This window comes from Canis aureus, chromosome 24, assembly GCF_053574225.1.
Source record: "Canis aureus isolate CA01 chromosome 24, VMU_Caureus_v.1.0, whole genome shotgun sequence".
NCBI classification, from domain to species: Eukaryota; Metazoa; Chordata; class Mammalia; order Carnivora; family Canidae; genus Canis; species Canis aureus.
The window spans coordinates 14202281-14225533 of record NC_135634.1 but is presented as its reverse complement, the minus strand read 5'-3'; the positions used below and the strand labels follow the sequence as shown (position 1 = coordinate 14225533).

General features: G+C 37.7%; 1 protein-coding gene across 6 annotated transcripts in view; it reads right to left on the bottom strand.

Annotated features, from left to right (window-relative positions):
• LOC144295812 (phospholipid-transporting ATPase IB-like) overlaps nt 1-19886 on the bottom strand; it is a 177972-nt gene extending 158086 nt beyond the window's left edge. The window contains exons 1-6 of one of the 6 annotated variants that reach the window (XM_077868330.1): nt 19763-19886; nt 17184-17248; nt 13719-13863; nt 5185-5284; nt 1464-1562; nt 248-293 (exon numbers count right to left, since the gene is read on the bottom strand). In XM_077868330.1, the coding sequence (XP_077724456.1) occupies nt 248-293; nt 1464-1562; nt 5185-5284; nt 13719-13863; nt 17184-17248; nt 19763-19770 (463 nt within the window). In that variant the 5' untranslated portion in view covers nt 19771-19886. Of the gene's footprint in view, nt 1-247; nt 294-1463; nt 1563-5184; nt 5285-13718; nt 13864-17183; nt 17249-18999; nt 19193-19762 lie in introns of those variants that run through there. The other 5 variants (XM_077868331.1, XM_077868333.1, XM_077868332.1 and 2 more) reach the window with 5 other exon arrangements.
• Nucleotides 19887-23253: the final 3367 nt, after the last annotated feature.

Here is a 23253-nt window from a genome sequence, read left to right as displayed (position 1 = left end):
ATCAATATAAGAATTGCTCATATCCCAAATATTCCAGCTTCCCATCTTTTTTCTTTTCTTTTATTCTAATTAGCAAAACTGACAATTTTCACATATAAGAAACAGTTTCCTTATGGTTGTTGTTCTTTGTTCCTATATTTCTTTAAATAATAAAACATTATGAAACAAAGTACATGTATCTATTTGGTCAATTTGGGCATTTTTTTTTAATAGTAAAGAGGGATAAAAACTTAATCTAGTATCTTACCTATTATATCCTTTGTGTTAACTAATTTGTCTGCTATATGTCGTTTCTGTTATAGAAAAAAAAATCCATTATGTCAAAAGTTCAAAGTGAATAATTCACATCATAATACAAGTCATAGGTTTAAAGAATAGAGGCAGCAAACCTACTTGTAAAGGGTGGGTTTTTTGTTTTGTTTTGTTTTGTTTTGTTTACTATAATTGATTACAATTTTGTTTTGCCCTTATCTGACTTTCTACACTGAAATGTGATCTAAGGGAGGGAGTATAGCAAAGTGGTTAAGTGTGTGGCCTATGGCAACAGCTTCCTTGGTTGACATTCCAGCTCTGCCTCTTACGAATACAGCCGTGTCAGGTCACTAACCTGTCTGAGCCTCAGTTTAAATGAATACACGCACACACACACACACACACACACACACAAAACATACAGACATATAAATACAGAAAATACAGGGTCTCCTACATAGTGAAGCGCTACTTGAAATGCCAGTATATTATATGCTGCTTTAAACACTAATTAGCAATCTTGAATTTTGCCCCAATTCAGCCCAGGGCTTTTGATTAAGTTTGAAAATTTTCTTTCATATTATAAACCAATCAAAAGACCAGCAACCAAAGAGATTTTACTGATGATCTATCTTTATAAAATAGGAATGAGGCAGAAACATAGGAACAACAATAGCAAGCAATTTTTGGAAAATGAGCATTAGGATTGTGAGTGAGGAGGAAGGGGACTCTATTAGAGTGACCTCAGCTATATTTGGGAGGGTCAGAACAAACAGAAAACAAATAAGGTTGAATAAACAGGAAAAAAATAAATTATATCTCTCTTCTTTTCCTTCATTGCTAAAATCTGTAGGCTCATGTGAAACTGTATCTGTGATAAGGTTAAAGAAGAAATGAAGTCACTGCACAATTTCTGAACTTTCTAGCCAGTTAGGACTTTCTAATTGCATTATATCCTCCAAGATACATCTTATGGTCACTATTAAGTGCCACTGATTTCTCAAACATACACACACACACACACATACACACACACAAAATTTAAAATCTGAAACCTTAAAACCTTAATGTGCTTTTCACATCAACTACAGATTTAAAGAATTATACCAGCTCCAACTAGAAGCTTGAAAGAAAAAAAACAAAAAACAAAAAACATACCCCTTCTACTCATGACAGTAGTTTTGAGAACATTTCACTAACAGTAAACTTACATAATCTTCTACAATCTCTTTGATGCCTGAAATTGTAAGAATAATCATCAAAGGCAAGAGAGTTGTATATTTTCCTGTTGGAGACACATCTGGAATTTGCTGCAAAAAGAGTTACACTATGAATCTTATGATAAATCTTTCTTACATTTTGCTAACACTAAAAGTCAGGCAGCTAGTGACATACTCAGGACATAAGAACAACACACGGTGTTAAATGAGACTCTTAGAACATCAAAATCCACCCTTAAGCATGATACTAAACATCACATTATGGAAAAGTCACCAGTGTGACTGCTTAACACTTCAGTCCTTATGTCACCTTTCCAATAGAATACTTTTATTACATTTCGAAGAGACTAGTTCAGAACTTAAGTGTCTAAAATAGCATCCTTTCAAAAGAGTTAAATCCAGAAGGTCAGTTAACTGAAACTTACTTCTTTTTTGAGGCAGAAGAGAAATGTTTTGGGGGCACACGAGAACAACATTTGTTGTAATAACAAATTACCTGTGGAGAGTGCTTGCTATAGGTCTACCTGCCACTCCTTAAAATATGAGAAATACAGTGGGGTGCCTGGGTAGCTCAGTCAGTTAAGTGTCCGACTCTTGATTTTTTTCTCAGGTCATGATCTTGAGGTTGTGAGATCAAGCTCTGTGTGGGAGCCTGCCTAAGATTCTCTCTCTCTCCCTCTGCCCCTTCCAACTCCTCCCCACCCTGCTCACACTCAATAATTAATTAATTAATTAAGAGAAATAAAGTGATAAACAGGCTGTGGCAGTTTCCTGATGGATGGAAGGGTAGGTAAGGTCCTAGATTGGACCCTTTAAGTTTTCCAGATTTAGACCAGTTTTTAGGCTTGTATTTCCAGGCGTGGGCCTGTGTGTACTCTCTATGCTGCCTTATTTCCTGCTGGCTTATTATTTCTTTGTGGAGCAAAACAGTGTCTATTGTGAAGTTCTTGATAATTCTTGCAACTACTTTTAAAGCAATCTGAGAACCAGAGGAAGAAGAGGAGAAATTTTAAGATCACTTAGGCTATCAATTAAATCTGTCTTTCAAATAACTTCTATCTGTCCCTCTTCTCTATCTCTCTGCAATGCACCTCCAAGCCAGTCTTGCTGCTCACAGGCCTCTCTCTGTCTTTCCCTCAGTTAAGCCTAGCCAGAGCTGGTCACTTCACTTTCGCTCCTGTCATTACCTTCTCACTGTCCCTAGAATACAGTCTGAGCTTCTGAATGTAACATGCTAAGTTTCTTATAACCTGATCTCAGATGACATCTTCAGCCTCTTTTCTACTTTATGCTCCAAACAAATTTTTTCCTGTTTCCAGAACATTTCAGACACTAGAAAAAAAATTTAATACTTTAAATTTTCACAATTCAAAATCTATAAAAGCTTCCCAGAGAAATTTTTACCTCTTTCCTTTCCCCCCTTGGTCAACCAGCGTTTCCCATTTCTGTGGCTATATTCACAGTCTCCTGAGCCCAAAAGACCTTCTCTTCTTCCACTGCCCCTCTGCTTACTGTTAAACTCCTCCTCCTCTATTCTTTGGCTCAAATGTCATCTTCATTTTCAGCAGCTTTTCCTGAACCATTCACCCTCAAACCCAAAGTAGTCTCTGTTTCTCTAGCATTTTATAAATAGGTCTTAAAGTACTTGTATGTTAAGACTACCAGCTCTCCAAAGGTAGGAACTATGTCTGATAATTCATCCTTGAATTCTTAATTCCATGCACAGACTTTGGTACATACTATGGGACCTCTATAAATGTTTACTAATGCCATCTTCTGTTTAAGTTCAATTCAACCGATATATTAAATTCTTATCTCAAAAGTTGGCCGTTTTGAAGGCATTTTTTCTATTCTCTAGGAACTTAGAGTTTGCCAGGAAAAATAAAGCCAATTATAATGTATAGAATAGATCACTGCTACAGAAGAGAAAGATGGGGGAAATCAGCATGGAGTATGGCATTTGGTGAAGTTGAGAGGAGGGTGATTTTGAGTTGTGCTTTTAAGAAAATGTGTAAAGTATAGCCAGATGAGTGCCTTCTAGGTTAGGTAATAGAATGAACCAAGGTCTAGAGATAGGAAGAAAATTAGAGAATTGTGAGAGGACTTGCCTCTTGGATTGCATTGGATTGTAGGGTTCATGATGAAAATAAGGTTGAATAAACAGGAAAAAAATAAATTATAGAAAGCCTTGAATTTAACTGTTTTGAAAAGATGTTATTCCTAAAAGAAAACATAGAGGGAAAGCTTCTAGACATTGGTCTTGGCAATGATTTCCTGGATATGACGCCAAAAGCACAGGCAACAAAAGCAAAAATAGACAAGTGGGACTACATCAAACTGAAAAGCTTCTGCACAGCAAGAGGAACCATCAACAAAATGAAAAGGCAACCTACATAATAGGAGAAAATATATGAAAATCCTCCATCTGATAAGGATATTTAAGGTACTCCAACCCAACAGGAAAAAAATAATAATAATCCAATCAAAATGGGCAAAGGACCTGAATAGAATTTCTCCAAAGACAACATGTAAATGGCCAAGAGGTACATTTTGAAATGTATGAAAAGGTGCTCAGTATCACACATCAAGCAAATGAAATTCAAGACCACATTGAGATATCACCTCATACATGCATGTCAGGATGGCTATTAGCAAAACACGAAAAATTAACGAGTGCTGGTGAGGATGTGAAAAGATTGGAACCCTTGTACACTTCTGGTGGGAATAGAAAATGGTGCTGAAATTACAGAAAATAATATGAAGCTTTTTCAAAAACTTAAAAATAGAACTACCATATGGTTCAGCAATCCTACTTCTGGGTATTTATCCAAAAGAGTTGAAATCAGGATCTTGGAGAGATAGCAGCACTCCCATATTCATAGCAGCATTTTTCACCATAGCCAAGATATGGGAACAATCTTAATGTCTATCAATGGATGGACTGGATAAAGAAAATGTGGCATACATATAATAGAATATTATTCAGACTTTAAAAAGATGGAAGTCTTGCCACACGTAACAACATGGATAAACCTTGAGGACATTATGCTAAGTGAAATAAGCTAGCCACAGATTGATAAATCTGCATAAGTCCACTTCTATGACACATCTAATATAGATTCATGGAATCAGAGAGTAAAATGGTGATGTCAGGGGATGGAGAGAGGGAGAGATGAGGAGTTGTTATTCAACAAGCATAAAGTTTCAGTTATACATGATTAATAAATCCTAGAGATCTGCTGGACAACAGATGTCCATGGTTAACATTGCTGTATTATACAGTTAAAATTGTTAAGGAGGTAAATCTCACATTAAGTATTCTTACTGAAATGCAAAAAAAAAAAGATAGAAAACAAAATTAGTTATTTTCAACTGGCATTTGGACTTTCTTCAAACTATTCCTTTAAAAATATTAAAATTATCCTATCATGGAGGTGGCATAAATTATAAAAGTCAGTCCAATAATAATTAATTAGTGATATAAATCAGGAAGAACTGTGGACCAGTTCATATATTGGGCATCAACATGTTTTTCAGGCCAAAAATGGGAGTTTGGTTGTCTTACTGAATAACTTAATAATTGTAAGAAGAGAGTTCTCTTCTTACAGTGTTTGAATTTATTCTCTATATCAAATTCTTATTTCAGCTAAGTGAGCTTTTTATATTTTCTTCTTTAGAAAGCTTATTCTAGTAATGTGTTCAGAAATATTACCTGTAATATAGTAATGAACAGGAAGAAAGCATTAGCAGCTTTGCTAAACTGCAGATACAAATATCGAGGGAGGAATGACCACATGTTGTACTTGGCTGTGCTGTAGATAAAAAGAAAAATACCACTGTCAATTAACACTGTGAACTCTAAAAACATCAAAGAAAAACCCAGAAGTGGATAAAATATTGTTGTAAAATACTGACTCTTTTCTAAAGATTTTTTTTCATTTTTAAAAACATTCATTGTTATCTGAAAACAATGTTAGGATAAAGAATTTTCCCCATTTCAGAAACAGTAGATACAGTAGATAAGCAAGATGTATTCCACATTTTCTAATGGCCTATAATTCTTTTTTTTTTAAGATTTTATTCACGAAAGACCGAGAGAGAGAGAGAGAGAGAGAGAGAGAGAGAGAGGGAGAGGGAGAGGGAGAGGCAGAGATATAGGCAGAGGGAGAAGCGGGCTCCTCACAAGGAGCCTAATGAGGGACTCAATCTGGGATCCCGGGATCACACCCTGAGCCGAAGGTAGATGCTCAACACTGAGCCACCCAGGTGTCCTGAGTGGCCTATAATTCTTGTAACAAAACTTCTAAGTAACATTTCTCTTATAGTTCAAGGATGGTAAGAGCCACCAATTTTTCTCCTTTCTCTCCCTCATGGGCTCGTTATCACTAAAAGTTATCTTAAATGCCTAAGCCATGTCATGGACAAAGAAAATCATCACCAGTGTGTTTCGTGTTTTCTAATTAATCTACTATATTTTTAAATCAGAAAGACCAGGAGTTTTGGGAAGCCAGCAGAATAGGAGGACCCTGAATTCAACTTGTCCCACAAAGACACTGAGATAACAGCTCCATCCCAGAGAAGCCACACCAAAAAGGGCAGGAAAGGCAGAGTTGTAATTGGAAACCAAATTCCCTGCACAAGTAGCCACAAACAGGAGAGACAGCATAAGCCCCAAGAAGTGAGGGAGTCTGACCCTACACAGGGCACCCCCAGACCTAGGGACCCACACTGATGAGTCCCCAAAAATCTGGCTTTGAAAACCAGGAGGGCTTCAATCCAAGGGCTGTAAAACTCAGCAGACAAAACTGTGGGAGAGCCAGAGAGTGAGAAAAAACGGAGTCCCTGCCCTTAAAGAGCCAGTATACTAAAAAACTCAGTCCAAGACCTAACACAGAAGCATCAGTTTCAAAAGCACAGGGAGTATACAGGAAGGATACTTATTTACTAATGTTAGAAGGTATGCTGCAGGAACAGGAATCTGCATGAGAGTTTTCTGGGAATAAGAGTGCTGGAGGAGGCCATTTCTCTTTCTAGCCTAGGTAGCCAGATGTTTGTGGGAGCCAGAAATACTGTTCGTCTACCTTACTAGCATTTGGTGCCCCAACCCAGCATTCCCCTGTGAACCCACCCTATCCAGCCAGCCTGATTCCTCAGCAGGCATCCCACCAAAACAACTCCTGCCCCACCACACTCTGCAAGCAACTCCCACAGGGAACAGCAACACTTCAAAGTGACTCCTACCCTGGAGAGAGGGAGAGATAACCCCACATACTAACATACCCACAGTTTCTGCAGTCAGGCCTCTTAGTTGGTTACACAGAAAGATGTACTGTACATCTGCAGCTGTGGCAAAGAGGCTATTTGCAGACAGCTAGGCTGACTTCTGGCCTCGCTCACCAACAAGCCCACAGTAGCCACAGATAGGCCTCTCCACAGTGCAGGGAGCAAATCCTATCCAGTACACAAACAGAAGGAAAAGTGGGTCATTGCAGCTGGCTGAATTAAGGGTAATTGAGGCCCAACCATAAGAGGAGGGTGCAAGCAGCCCAGTCAGGAGACACTCCTGGAGGATATGGCTCTGGTGACCAAGGGAGATTGCACTATAGGGCAACTCTTCTACAGAAGGCCATTATATTTAAGTCTAGGAGACATAAGTAGCCTACCTAGTACACAAAATTAGACACAGAGAGCTAGACAAAATGGAGACAGAAGAATATGTCACAAATGAAAGAACAAGATGAAATCACAGGAAAAAAAAACAAAATGAAACAAAATAATATGCCCAATAAAAAAAAATTTCAGGGATGCCTGGGTGGCTCAGGGGTTAAGTGTCTGCCTTTGGCTCAGGGAGTGATCCCGCAGTGCTGGGATCAAGTCCAACATCAGGCTCCCCATGGGGAGCCCATTTCTCTCCCTACCTCTCTCTGTATGTCTCTCATGAATAAATAAATAAACCTTTTTTAAAAATTTTCAAAATAATTGTCATAAAGATACTCATGGAACTTGAGGAAAGAGTGGATGAACTCAATGAGAACTTCAACAAAGAGACAAAAAATCTAAAAAAAACAGTGGGATTTGAAGAATTCAATAACAGAAATAAATACACTAGAGGAAACAACAAGCAGATTAGAGGATGCAGAAGAACAGATTAGCAATCCCAAATACAGGGTAGTAGAAAGCAACCAAGCGGAACAGCAAAAAGAAAACCCAATAATGAAAAATGAGAATAGGTTAAGGGAACTCGTGACATCATCAAGTATAATAACATTCACATTATAGAGATCCTAGAAGAAGAAAAAGAGAAGAGGGCAAAAAATTTATTTGAAGAAATAATAGCTGAAAATGTCTCTAATCTGGGGAAGGAAATAGACATCAAGATACAGGAAGCAGATATAGTCCCTAACAAGATGAACCCAATGATATCGACACCAAGACATATAAAATAAAATGGCAAAGAGTAATGATAAAGATAGAATTTTTTAAAAAGCAAGAGACAAGCAGAGAGTTCATACAAGGAAAACTCCCATAAAGCTATCAGGTGATTTTTCAGCAGAAACTGTAGACCAAAAGGAAATATGATATATTCAGAATACAAAACCCTGGGTGGCTCAGCAGTTTAGCACCTGCCTTCTTCGGCCCAGGGCGTGATCCTGGAGTCCTGGGATTGAGTCCCGCATCAGCCTCCCTTCATGGAGCCTGCTTCTTCCTCTGCCTGTGTCTCTGCCTCTCTCTCTCTCTCTCTCTCTCTCTCGAAGAAATAAATCTTAAAAAAAAAAAAAAAAAAAAAATATATATATATATATATATGTATATATAAAAGAAAGCCTACAATTAAGAATATTCTATCCAGCAAGATTACCATTCAGAATAGAAAAAGGGGTAAGGAGTTTCCCAGACAAAAGTTAAAGGAATTCATCACCACTAAAGCAGTCCTATAGGAAATGTGTAAGGAAATTCTTTAAATGGAAAGAAAAGGCCGTAATTGGAAGTATGAATATTATGAAAGGAAAAAATTTCACAGGAAAATACAAACATATAGTAGAGGTAGTAGATTAATGACTTATAGTGAGTATGAAGATTAAAAGACCAAAGTAGTGGGGTGCCTGGGTGGCTCAGTTGGTTAAGTGTCAGACTTAGGCTCAGATCATGAACTCTGGGTCCTGAGATCAAGCCCTGCATCAGGCTCCCCAGTCAGGGGGAGCCTGCTTCTCCTTCTCCCTCTTCTGCTCTCTCTGTCTCTGTCTCTGTCTCTCTCTCTCTGTGTGTCTCTCAAATAAATAAAATCTTTATTAAAAAAAGACAAAAGTAGTAAGATTACCTACAAAAAAGTAGTCAAAATAAAAAGACATAAAATATGACATCATAGGCATAAAACATAGAGAGAAAAGTAAAAATGTGGTGCTTTTAGAATGTATTTGAACTTAAGCAACTATCAACTTAACATAGAGTGCTACATACATAAGATGTCATATATAGGTTCCTGATGGTAACCATACATCAAAAACCTATAATAGTTACACAAAAAATAAAGAGAAAGAAATGCAAGCATAACACTAAAGGAAGCCATCAAACCACAAGGAAAGAGAGTAAGAAAAGAAAGCTAACAGAGAAGTACAAAAACAATCAGAAACTGACAAAATGGCAGTAAGTAAATACCTATCAACAATTAAACGTAAATGGATTAAATGCTCAAATCAAAATACATAGGGTACTGAATAGATAAAAATAAAATAAGACTTATCTATAAGCTGCTTTTAAGAGACTCATTTCAGATCTGAGAACATATACAGACTGAAAGTGAAGAGAAGAAAAAATATACCAAGCAAATGGAAACCAAAATAATAATAATAGTAGTAGTAATAATAATAATAATAATAATAAAAGCATGGGTACCAATACTTATATAAAACTAAATAGACCTTAAAACAAAGACTGTAGCAAGACACAAAGAAGGTCACTACATAATAATAAAGGGATTAATCCAACAAGAGGATAGAACAATTGTAAATATCTATGCATCCAACATAGGAGCACCTAAACACAAAAAGCAAACATTAGCAGTAATAAAGGAAGAAACTGACAGTAATACAGTCAATAGTAGGGGACTTTAGCACTCCACCTACATCAATGGTTGGATGATCTAGACAGAAAATCAGCAAGGAAACAGCAGCTGTGAATGGCAGCTGCTGGACCAGGTGGACCTAACAGATATAAACAAAATATTCCATCCAAAACAGCAAAATATACATTCTTTTCAAGTACACATAGAATATTCTCTAGAATAGATCATGTTAGGCCACATAAACAAGTCTTGATAAATTTAGAAGATTAAAATATCAAGCATCTTTTCTGACCAAAATGATAGGAAATTAGAAATCAATTACAAAAACAAAACAAAACAAACAAACAAAAAAAAACACCTGGAAAAAATACAAACACATGGAGGCTAAATAAAGTGCACCTAAACAACCAATGAATCAATGAAGAAATCAAAACATACATGGAGACAAATGCAATTGAAAACACAATGATCCAAAAATCTTTGGAACAAAGTAAAATCTGTTCTAAGAAGGAAGTTTATAGTGATATAGATCTACTTCACAAAATTTTAAAAAAAAAGAAATCCCAAATAAACAACCTTACACTTAACAGAGCTAGAAAAAGAAGAATGAATAAAGCCCAAAGCTAGTAGAAGGAAAGAGACAATAAAGATTAGAGTGAAAAATAAATAAAATGAGACTAAAACATTAGAAAAAGATAAATGAAACCAAGAACTGATTCTTTAAAAAGATGAAATTGAAAAAAAAAAGATAAAATTGATAAATGCTTACCAGAGTCATCAAGGAAAAAAATGACTCAAATAAATAAAATCAGAAAGAAGGAGGAGAAATAACCAACACCATGGAAATAAAAGGATTATAAGATAATATTATAAAAAATTATATGCCGGGATCCCTGGGCGGCTCAGCGGTTTGGCGCCTGCCTTTGGCCCAGGGCGCGGTCCTGGAGTCCCGGGATCGAGTCCCGCATCGGGCTCCCGGCATGGAGCCTGCTTCTCCCTCTCTATCATAAATAAATAAATAAATAAATAAATAAATAAATAAATAAATAAATAAATAAATAAATAAATAAATCTTTAAAAAAAATTATATGCCAAAAACTAGACAACCTAGAAGAAATGGATAAATTCCTAGAAACATATAACCTTCCAAAATTGAAGCAGGAAGAAATAGAAAATTTGAACACATAGATTGCTAGTATTAAAATTGAATTGGTAACCAAAAAACTCCAAAGAAACAAAAGTCCAGGGCCAGATAGCTTCACAGGTGAATTCTGCCAAACTTTTGAAAAAAGTTAATACATTGTCTTCTCAAACTATTCCAAGAAATAGAAAAAGGAAAACTTCCAAATTCATTCTACAAGGCCAACATTACCCTAAAGCTAAAACCAGGCAAACATTGCTAAAAAAGAAAATGACAGACCAATATCCCTGATGAGAATAGATTCACAAATCCTCAACAAAGTATTACCAAACTGAATCCAACAATACATTAAAAGAATCATTCACCATGATCAAGTAAGATTTATTCTAGAGAAACAACTGTGGTTCAATATTTGCAAATCAGTATGATACATCACATTCATAAGTATAAGGATAAAAGCCATATGATCATCCCAACAGATGCAGAAAAAGCAGTTGATAAAATATAATATCCATTCTTGATAAAAAAAAAACGCTAAATAAAATAGGTTTAGAGGAAACATACCTCAACATACTAACGGTTTTATATGAAAAACCCACAGCTAACATATTCAACAGTGAAAAACTGACAGCTTTCCCTCTAAGATAAAGAACAAGAAAAGCTGTCCATTCTCATGAATTTTATTCAAAATAGTACTGCAAGTCTTAGTCACAGCAATCAGACAAAAAAAGAAAAAGAAAAGGCATACAAATTGGTAAGGAAAAAGTAAAGCTGTCACTATTAGCAGATGACATACCATATATGAAAAACCTCTTAAAGCTCCACTCTTAAAGCCCATTACTAGAATTGAGAAATGAATTTAGTAAAGTCGCAGAATACACAATTAACATATAGAAATCTGTTATTTCTACACACTAATAACAGAGTTACAGAAAGAGAAGTCAAGAAAAAAATCCCAGTTACTGAAAATAACTAAATACCTGGGAATAAACTTAACCAAGGAGGTGAAAGAGCTTACTCTGCACACTATAAAACACTGATGAAAGAAACTGAAACAAATGGCATGATATTTCATGTTTATGGATTGGAAGAATCAATATTTCTTAAATGTCCCTACTACCCAAAGTAATTTACAGATTTAGTGCAATCCCTATCACAATACCAACATTTTCCACAGAACTAGAACAAATAGTTTTTAGATTTGTATGAAGCCACCGCAAAAGATCCCAAATAGCCAAAGCAATCTTGAGAAGGAAGAACAAAGCTAGACATGTCACGGTCCCAGATTTCAAGATTTACAATAAAGCTATAGTAATCAAAACAGTATGGTACTGGCACAAAAACAGATTAAAGAACATAACAGAGAGCCCAGGAATAAATTCACACTTAAATGGTCATTTAATCTATGACATAGGAGGCAAGAATACACCATGGGAAAAAGACAGTTCCTTTAGTAAATGGTACTGGGTAAACTGGACAGCTAAATGCAAAAGAATGGAACTGAGCCACTTTCTTACACCATACACAAAAATAAACTCAAAATTGATTAAAGATGTAAGCCTGAGACCTGAAATCATAAAACTCCTAAAAGAACACATAAGCAGTAATTTCTTTGGCACCGGATGTAGAAACATCTTTCTAGAAATGTCTTCTCTAGCAAGAGAAACAAAAGTAAAATTAAAGTATCAGGACTACACCAAAATAACAAGCTTTTGCACAGTGAGGGAAACCATAAACAAAACAAATAGGCACCCCACTGAATGGGAGAAGATATTTGCAAATGACATATCCAATAAGAAGTTAACATCCAGAATATATAAAGAACTTATTTAACTTAACACCTCCCCCAAATTAATCTGATTAAAAATAGGCAGAGGACCTAAATAGACACTTTTCCAAAGAAGACATACAGATGGCCAACAGACACATGAAAAGTGCTCAACATCACTCATCATCAGGGAAATGCAAATTAAAGCCACAATGAAATACCACTTTACACCTGTCAGAATAGCTAAAATATAAAACACAAGAAATAATAAAAATGTGGAGAAAAAAGAACCTGGGTACCCAGTTGGTAGAAATGCAGATTGGTGCAGCCACTATGGAAAACAGCATGGAGGTTCCTTGAAAAATTAAAAATACAAATACCATATGATCTAATAATTCACTACCGGATATTTACCCAAAGAAAGCAAAAACACAAATACACAAAGATATATGCACCCTTATATTTACTGCAGCATTATTTATAATAGTCCAGATATAGAAGCAAGCCAAGTGTCCATCCATAGTTGAATGGGTAAAGATGTGGTGTATAAATACAACAGATTATTACACAGTCATAAAAAAGAATAAAATCTTGCTATTTGCAAAAGCATGGATAGAACTAGAGGGTATAATGCTAAGTAATATAAGTCAGTCAAAGAAAGACAAATACTATATGATTGTAGTCATATAGGGATTTAAGAAACAAAGAAAAAAAGAGACAAACAGACTCAAATACAGAGAATGAACTGGTGGCTATCAGAGAGGCACGAGTGGGGGGACAGGTGAAATAGGTAAAGGGGATTAAGAGTTACAATTATCTTGATGAGCACTGAATAATGTATAGAACTGTTGAATCATCGCATTTTAATTCTGAAATTAATATAACACAGTTTTATTTATACTTCAATTTAAAAAAAGCCTAATGCTCAATTCTCCAATATAGGATATTGGTGGGAGCTCAGCAGATCTGTGAGGTTCCACTGGAAAGCACTTTCCCTCATAGGTAGGTATTACTAAACAAAGCTCTCAAATGGCAGAGGGCTGCATAATATTGCTATGAGCAGGAACCAGTGAGAGGAGAAACCAACTCAGAGACAGAAACCTTGAAGGTGAGGTGAAAACACAGCCTATTCTTGGTAGTGAACTTGAGAATTCAGTTTCTCAAGGTTTGAGACAATTATTATAGCCTGAAACATCCACATCCACAAGTGTTTTTTGCAAGTGAGGACCACATCTTCTTCCTCCTTCTCTCCTCCCAGCTACACACACTTCTCACCTGATCGAGTTTTTGCAGAAATTGTTCTTAAGGGGTTCATTGAGGTAAATGGTGCGGGCTTTGGACACTTCTGATCCTTGCAGAGACTTTTGCCAGCCCATCTTTTCCTCCACCTTCTGACAGCCCACAGAGAAATCAGCAGGTCCTGCAGCAAGAAGGCACTGGGATGTTACACAGAAATGCAAATGAAGCCAGGCTCCAGGGAAAGTAGGAAATGCACTGTGTGTTCTGGTTCAGCACTTTAGTCTCTGTGAGTCCCCTGGAGTCAGATTGCTTCCTAGCCCCAGGCCCTCATCTGCCGGATCCACTTCTCCAGAAATCACACCCCCTAGGTCTCCACTGCCACCCTGCATTGGAGGGGCAGTTCCAGTTCCTTCACAGTTCCCACACCCCCACTCTCCCCAGCCCCAGAGGCTCTGGGTAGGCATGGACATTCTGCCCCAGGAGGAGACAGTGGACCAAACAGTGATATAGGTCCCAGCAGCTGGGTTCAGAAAGAAGAGAGAGGAGGGGAGAAAGTAGAGAGGGCTGGGGGAGGGGAGGGGCTGGGGAGAGTATCTTGGCTGAAGAGCAATAGTTCCCTGACCAGAAAGCAGCCCCCAGGCCATGATGGCCTTAACATTCCCCTCACTTTGACTAAATTTTAAACAGAGGTCTTATCTATAGACCCTTAAATTCCCTACTTTTTTGCTAACATAAAACATTTACTTTATAAAACATAATTGTAAATTTTTACTCTACTCTCTTTGGAATGTATATAAACATCCTTAAAAGCCCCTTGCCAGCTTTAAGATCCAGGGAATGCCTTTCTCAAGGACCTGGGATATCTCTGAAATGTAATCATCAAAGATCTCCATGGTAAGGTGGGAGCCTAACTTCAGGGGGTGCCTTGCTCTAAGTGTAAAACCCCCTCCTGTCATGAAGATAAGAGAAAATGTACTTATTCTTTGGGTGAAGTCAGTTTTCAGACACAAGGGGCCAATGACAATCCCCATCTTCCCCACCCCATCTCTTATAAATTCTCCCATCTTTTGTTTCAGCTGAGGTGAATTCATTTTCTCTCCCCTATTGCAATAGGCTTGAATAAAGTCTTCCTTGTCTGGTTAACTTTGCCCAGGCAATGTTTACTTTGATATCTCTTAAGACAAAATTGAATGAGATTTTTGACCAAGGGGCCAAGGAAAGTCTCATTTGTTTTTGATGAGAAATAGAGGCTAGTATGTCCTCAACAGTAAAAAGCATCTTTGTGCTAGAGTCCATGTGCTCAAATTTCCTCAGATCCTTGAGTAAAAGAACTTTCTGACCATTATTGTATGTTTAGCTTAGCTATTTTCTCTTCAAGCACCTCCCTAACAACACATCCATGTGTGAGGGTGAAGAAACAAAAGGTGAGTGTTAGTTAACTAAGGAGATGCTGATGAATATAATGCTCAAATCACCTCACTAAAGACCTAGAATCTTCAAGGCTATCTGCTGACCTGCTACCTGAGAGAAGGATGCTGGTGGCCAAGTATCCTAGTTGAAAGGCCTAAGCTGATGTCCCAGCTCAAATACTCAGTGCTTTTTGCCACACTAACATGTCTCTTCAACAAATAACTGGTCTGTTAGAGTGGCCCCTTTAAATTTAGTAATAGTAAAAAATGAGCCAGCATAGAATCTATGAAAAAATAATGCTGCCATTTGCCAAAAAAAAAAGACAAAGTATAAGGAACAAAAGACAAAGGAAATTCTTGTTTGCACATCAAAAGAATTCTTACAAAACTCACAGAAAATGCATTTCCTGTAAAAGATATTAAATATGTCCATTATGAAACAAGAGGTCAAAAAAAGAAATACAAAATTATTTTTTAAAGTGATAATGAAACTGCAGAAGAATTTTTAACGTGACCTGAAAGAGCTCAGAAGAGAAATGAAAGAGAAATATCTTAAGAAAAAAGAAAGCCACATTAGAAGCAATTACAATAACAAACAGCTGGAAAGAGGGATGTCCTGCCCAGACCACAGAAAACTAAGCAAAATGAAATGAAAAAGAGCACAGAAGATAAAGAACTGAAGAGAAATTATAGATGTGGGACAACGGATATTTAATGTATGCATATCCTTAAACAAGAAATAAAAAATAAAACAAAAATATTGGTGAAATAGACCTTTCTTTAATGAGAACATGACTAAGAAAGATCTGACACAAAATAAATGCCAAGACACTTCTTGGCAAAGTTTATTAGACTTTAACCATAATGAAAAAAATCATTATAAGACAAATCAAATCATTTATGAAGGTTGGAAAGAGAGGGAATATTGGGGCCATACTCAGACATCACCATTGAAATATTCAAGCTAGAAGCAGGAGACTCAGATATCCTGTCAAGAAATGAATGAAAAGCTGATAAACAAGATGTAGAAACCAGTGATTTATTTGTATATATAAACAAGGCTTTAGATAATGGTACGCCATCCTATTGTGACCAAACTTTCTGTTGAAACAGCTTCAAATGCTGACTTTAAAGGATGAAGAAAAGCTTTTTAAACTCATTAGGCAGGATAGTTATTATCAAGTCAAATTTTAATCAAAAACAAAAAGCAAGAGAAGTAAGCAAAAAATTCAAAAGGCACTTTCCTCCTGAAGAAATCTGCCAATTAATACTAAAGTTAGCTGTGAGGAAATGGGGGGAATGTAAGTCAAAGCTCAGGTTGTGCCCAAGGTGGAGGAGACTCTGAGAAAACCCCATAGTCACACAGATTCATCTCAGGATTAAAGTGAAGTAGAGGGCAGCCCAGGTGGCTCAGAGATTTAGCACCGCCTTCAGCCCAGGGTGTGATCCTGGGGACCCGGAATCGAGTCCCGAGTCAGGCTCCCTGCATGGAGTCTGCTTGTGTCTCTGCCTCTCTCTCTCTCTCTCTCTCTCTCTTTCTCTCTCTCTCTCTCTCTGTCTCCCTCTCTGCCACCCCCCTCCCTGCTCATATTCTCTCTCTCTCTCTCTCTCTCTCTCTCTTTCTCCCTCTCTCAAATAAATAAATAAAATAAAATAACACATTTCAGATAGGCTAAATGTCTAAGTATGAAAAGTAAAATTTCAAATATTCAAAAGAAAATATTAATTAAATCAGTGTGATATCAAGGTATGGAAAAGATTACTTCAAAAAGGTTCAGGGATCCCTGGGTGGCGCAGCAGTTTAGCGTCTGCTTTTGGCCCAGGGCTCGATCCTGGAGACCCGGGATCGAATCCCACCTCGGGCTCCCGGTGCATGGAGCCTGCTTCTCCCTCTGCCTGTATCTCTGCCTCTCTCTCTCACTCTGTGCCTATCATAAATAAATAAAAAATTAAAAAAAAAAGGTTCAAAAGCACAAATCATAAAGGAAAATACTAATTAATCTGACTTACCTCATGAAAATAAAGAACCTTTGGTACATTAAAAAGTGAAATAGAATTTAAAAACAAACTACATAAAAAAAAAACTACATACCTCCAGAATATATTTTAATGTATATAACTGACACAGGTTTTCTACCCAGATGATTTAAAGAATTCCTACAAATCAATAAAAAATATAAAAACATGATCAATATACAAATTGGTGATTAACTTATAGAAAGAAAAAAGCAAAATGGCCTATCAATACATGAAGATATGCTCAAGTTCAATCAAGCTAAAGCTAAAAACTAAAGAGTATGACAAAGCCAAGGCTGGTGAGGACATGGGGAATTAGAAACTAGTAGAGGACAGGTGGGAGTACAAATTAATTCAACCATTTCGGAGTCTAAGTTTAGACTTCAGTGTCCCACAATCCAGTACAGTAGTCATTCCTCATCCATGGGTGATATATTCCAAGACCCCCAGTCAATGCATGGAAACACAGAGTACCGAGCCTTATAAACACTATGTTATTTCCTATACCTACACATTTATGATGAAGTTTAATATATATAAATTAGTCATGCTAAGAGAACAACAGCAATAATAATAAAATAGGCCAATTATAACAATATACTGTAACAGAAGTTATGTGAATGTGGTTGCTTTCTCAAAATATCTTGACAGTATTGTAATTCACCCTCTTGTGATGATGTGAGATGATAAAATGCCTGTGTGAGAAGACAAAGTGTAGTGAATGATGTGGGCATTGTGAGCTAGTGTTAGGCTACTATTGGCCTTCTGACCATATGCCAGAAGGAGGATCATCTGCTTCTGGACCGTGAGTGACCCCCCGGGGGTGACTGAGACTGTGGAGAGCAAAACCATGGTTAATAGTGGACTACTGTACTTCTGCTTCTAATTATAGCTTTTAAAAAAAATCTCGTGCATGTATACAAGGAGGTGTGAACAAGAATGTGCATTTCCACTGTTTGTAACCATGAAAAAAAAAGGATAAACCTAAATACTTATCAGTAGAGGAACAATTAAATAAAACCCATCTTAATCATATGATGAAATATTGTGGAGACATTTAAAAGAGTGACTATGGCTAGATGATCAATATGATAGATAGAGCTCAGAAATCTAAGAATGATGTGAAAATGATATATGTACTCTATTAAATCATTTATGTAAACTTTTCAGAAACATAACTACAATATTGTATCTTGCTTATGGCTCTATATTTGTAAATGTAAATGTATTATAAATGTAAGTATATAAATGTATTTTTAAGCCACTGAAATCATACACAACATAGAATAATAATTGCCTGGAGCAGAGGCAGAGGGAAGAGAACAGGAGGACTGAGCCTTGAGATAATGGTTAAAGGTGATTTTTGCTTTGCCTTATCTCCAATGATTTCTTTAAAAATTTAAATTTAAAAACAAAAATTACTATATATATAAGGTTGTTTATATACTATATATAGTTATACAGTATATGCTATGTATAGTTATATAATATATATATATATATATGATATAAATATATAGGTTTGTTTATTTTGTGTGGTGAAAATACACGTTTGTTGAATTTCATTCACGTGCATTGACATACATCACACAGCCTGACTGCATTGGCATCTGCCAAACAGTGACAGTCCAAACCACTAGAGCGTTTTTAAGCAATAAGTAAATGACATATGAATCTATCATCTCAGTTTACTGCCTCTCTGGCCATTTAGGGTATGGGACACCTGTTCCACAAAATTTCAAGGGCAAGACCCTAGAATGAAAGGGAAGGAACAGCTCCCTGGATGAGCCTGGGACATCCGAGAATGGAGCTAAGTTCAGTTACTGGAACAGTTGCACAGCTGCTGCTTAAAGGGGCCACACCCTGAAATAGAGGGCTTCCTAGTTACTCACCAGTCAGGCTGGCGACACCACCTTTGACCAGAAAACTGGCCTTTTAGGGTTAATATCCTGAATGTCTTCACTTAGCACCAACAGCCCTAATCCTGACGGACCTGGCCCCAGTCTTGGCCCAGAATGAGCTGTAACCTTCCCAGCTTGCCTCTGGAAATTCTGACAGTTGGCTCAGCACTGCCCTTGCACGGTGCTCCTGAGACAATGCTGAGCTGCGGCACTTCTTGTCCTTCTGACTCACCAAGGCTGCTAAGTATGAGTAGAGGGAAAGATGAGCTATGGTATGTGAATGCAATAGAATATACACCAGTCAGAAGCATATTCTATAAAGTAACATGAATAGGTCCTGAAGACCTAACATTTTATAAAAGTTAGCAGAATGAGATTCATAGCACAATATCCTTCACATAAAAAAAATTAAAATGTATACAAAATAAATTCCAATATGTAGTTTTTCAAGGAAATATATTGGAAATGCTGAAGATGGCTTGGGGGTAGGGGACAAACATTAAATATACAAGCAAGTGAGGAGTATGGACATGCAGTCAGGAGATGAAGAAAAATTACTCATGAGAGGAAAAAAAAATCAAAAGACAGATTACTCGGTAAAGCTATCTGCCATAGATGGACAGGAGAAGTTTTATAGCTCTTTTATTTATTTATTTTTTTAAAAAAGGTGATTTAGGTTTCATCCTCTTCCTGTGCCCCATCATTTCCAGGTAAATTCCACACATGTGCATGTACACTTTTCATGTCTTCTTACCACAGCATTTAAGTTATTAGAGTATCAGTTGGTGAAGTGATGCCCATGCTTCATGTGCCATGAAACAGCTTGTTTCTGATTCACTATCATCCTCTCAACTGTAGGTTTGCTTCCCTGGATGAATCTGAAAAGGGAACATTTCATGAGTTCAATTGCACTTGGAAATCAGCACATGAACCAGAGTTAGCCTTCTTCCCCTAATTCTATTTTTAAAGTGAAGCATCACTTGTGGCAAATATGTTAACTGGATGAATAGTAACATAAACCCAGGTAGCAGAGACCAAGAACTAAATCTGCTCAACTTTCTATGTTTCTCCATATCATACCCAGCTTAGAGCCCCTTATCAGCTTTCCATAGGATGCTATGACCATATGATGGGTTACAGTCTAGGGAAACTGTGGGGCAGGCCATGCTTCTAGACTGTCCACCAGGAGACTTAATAACACCCATTCTCATATCAGTTTGGTAGGACTGCCATAACAAAATGCCACAAACTACATGACGACATGATATAAATCCATTTTTTCATAGTTCTGGAGGTTAGAAGAGCAAGGTGCCGGCAGGTTAGATTTCCTGAGACCTCTTTCCTTGCCTTGCAGATGGCCACCTTCTTGCTGTGTTCTCATGTGGTCTTTCCTGTATGAACACATATCCCTGGAGGCTCTCTGTGGATTCTAATCTCTTCTTGTAAGGATACCAATCATACTGGATTAAGGTCCACTCTAAAGGCCCCATTTTCACATAATTACCTCTTTAAAGGCCCTATTTCCAAATACAGTCACATCCTGAGGCACTAGGGATTCATATGAATTTTTTGAGGGGACATAATTCAATCCATAACAATTTCCAAAGAGTCTTGCTCACAATGAGGTGCCTCTTGATGCTTTAGTAGCCAAGGAGTTCAGTATTAACCAAGGTGTTCATTTTCTAAATCAGGTGTATTTTTAAGAGAATACCCTAACCCAAAGAATAAGGAGCTTCCTTCTCCAGCCCCCAAGTCCTCAGGCACATTCATCATCCCCTCTTCTCTAAGATAACCCCTAGTGAGTAACTGTGGGATATCCTTAGGGCTTATCACATTGCCCTCCCTAAGATAAAGCTTGGCTTATTAGTCTTTGGTGCCTGGTTACCATAACAGCTCCTGGCATCCTAAGAAATATTGTACGGATGTACCTTGTTTGCAGGTCATGAGCAGCCTGAAAGTGAGGAACACTGGGGAGGGCGGGAGAACCAGAAGAAAGTGCCAGGGAGTCAGAGAGGGTGGGCCAGAAAATAAACCATCACCCCTTCACTTTTGCAGTGACCACCCCTTCACTTTTGCAGTGATGTCCCTGTACAGAAGCATGCACTTCCAAGTTATAGCAAGATGCAACACAATTTCTATTTGAAAATGTGCATGGAAAACAAAAATGCTAGATTTCTTATGGTTCTCTCATACTTATTTAAAACTTATGATACTCAAGGCACAGTGGCTATGTGTTTGATCAGGGAAAGGTAGAACACAGTATTCTCACATTCCAGGGAAAGCCAGCAGTGGACTTTCTCTGGACAAACCTAACACTTTGTGTTCTAAGAAGTGAAACCTTAGATCTGACCAAGAGGAGGTGAAATCACTGAACGGCAATGATGGTTGTCTGGGTTGTGAGGCCTGATGTGAAACAGAAAGAAGGGTTGGCTGATAAACCCTGAACTGAAATTCCACCTTTCTGGTCAAGACAGGCCATTGTTGGGGCACCTGAGTGTCTCAGTCAGTAAAGCTCCTGAATGTTGATTTAGGCTCAGATCATGATCTCAGGGTCGTGAGATCAAGCCCCATGTTGGGCTTTGCACTGGGCATGGAGCCTGCTTGGGATTCTCTCTCCCCCTCTCCCTCTCCCTCTGCCCCATCTCTCACCCCCCACCCCTCTCTCCCTCTCTAAAAATAATTTAAAATAAAAAAAAAGACTGGCTATTGTTATATAGGGAAATTTGTCTTCAGTTCATTTCCTGGATTATCTAGTCTATATTTTTACTTTAAGCACACTCTTCCCTGCCTCCCTTTAAAGACTGCTATGGATTAGACTGTGCCCCCTAAAAAGATATGTTGATATCCTAACCTATAATATTTAAGAACATGCTCTTATTTGGAAGTAGGGTCTTTGCAGACGTAACCAAGTTGAGAAGATATCGTTGAGTAGATCCTAATCCAACAGGACTGGTGTCCTTATAAGAAGAAAATGCCATGTGAAGACAGAAACACACAAAGAGAATGCCATGGGATGATGGACAGAGAGAGATTGGAGTGATGTGTCTACCAGCAAGGAAACACCAAGAATTGACAGCCACTGCCAAAAACTAGGAAGAGGCAAGATAGGGGATCCCTGGGTGGCTCAGTGGTTTAGCGCCTGCCTTCAGCCGGGGCGTGATCCTGGAGACCCGGGATCAAGTCCCACATCGGGCTCCCTGCATGGAGCCTGCTTCTCTCTCTGCCTGTGTCTCTGCCTCTCTCTCTCTCTCTGTGTGTGTGTGTGTATGTGTGTGTGTCTCTCATGAATGAATAAATAAATCTTTAAAAAAAAAAAAAGGAAGAGGCAAGATAGGATTTCTACTCAAGATCTGAGATAGAGCATAGCTTCATAGATAACCTTGATCTGAGACTGTGAGAATACACTTCTGTTGTTTTAAGCCACCTGGTTTGTTGTGCTCTCAGAAACTGACACAAAACTTCTGGATACAGCAGTTCTAAGGAGCTGATACAAAGACAAACCTCTTGGAAGTAATGTCTATACCAGCTGACCCTGCTTCATCAACTCCCATTAACCACTCAACTTAATGAAATCTGGCTACTACCACTCCATGGAAACTACTCACAAAGATCACCAATGTCCTGTTTGTCAACAGCTCCAACAGATTCTTCTTAGACCCCCGTGTCACTTCCTGGCAGCATCCTCTTCCTCTGCCTACCTCCTAAACATCAGTGGGCAGTAGAACTCTAATCTTTTCTTGTTTGAAGCCCTGTCCGTGTGAAAGTCTATTCATTCTTCAACACCCAGGTGATAATCATAACTATGAAAGGCCCAAATTCAAGTCACCCCAAACCCATTCCATCTTACATTTTCTATAAGTTGAGAAATAGTTGTACAATCTATCCTGCTGCCAGAAACTTAACTAAAACCCTTCAGCTTACTCTCTGACTTTCCACATCCAACTAAAAAGCAACCTCCACTTAAATACCTTCCCCCTCCACCACCATTGCCAGAAGTTAGCCACTTGTTTCTCACCTGCACTGTTGCAAGATCCTCCTGCCTCTAGTTATGTCTACTCTACAATGCTTATTTCTTTCCAAAATACAAATATGATGATGTCACTCTCTGCTTAAAAACACAACTGCCCTCAAAATGGAGCCAAAGCTCCTTAACAAGAGTGTTCTATTACCTGACCCCTGGTTACTTAGTCTAGTCCCTCACCCTCTATGTTCCAATTACATTGAACACTGAATAATTTCCAGGTC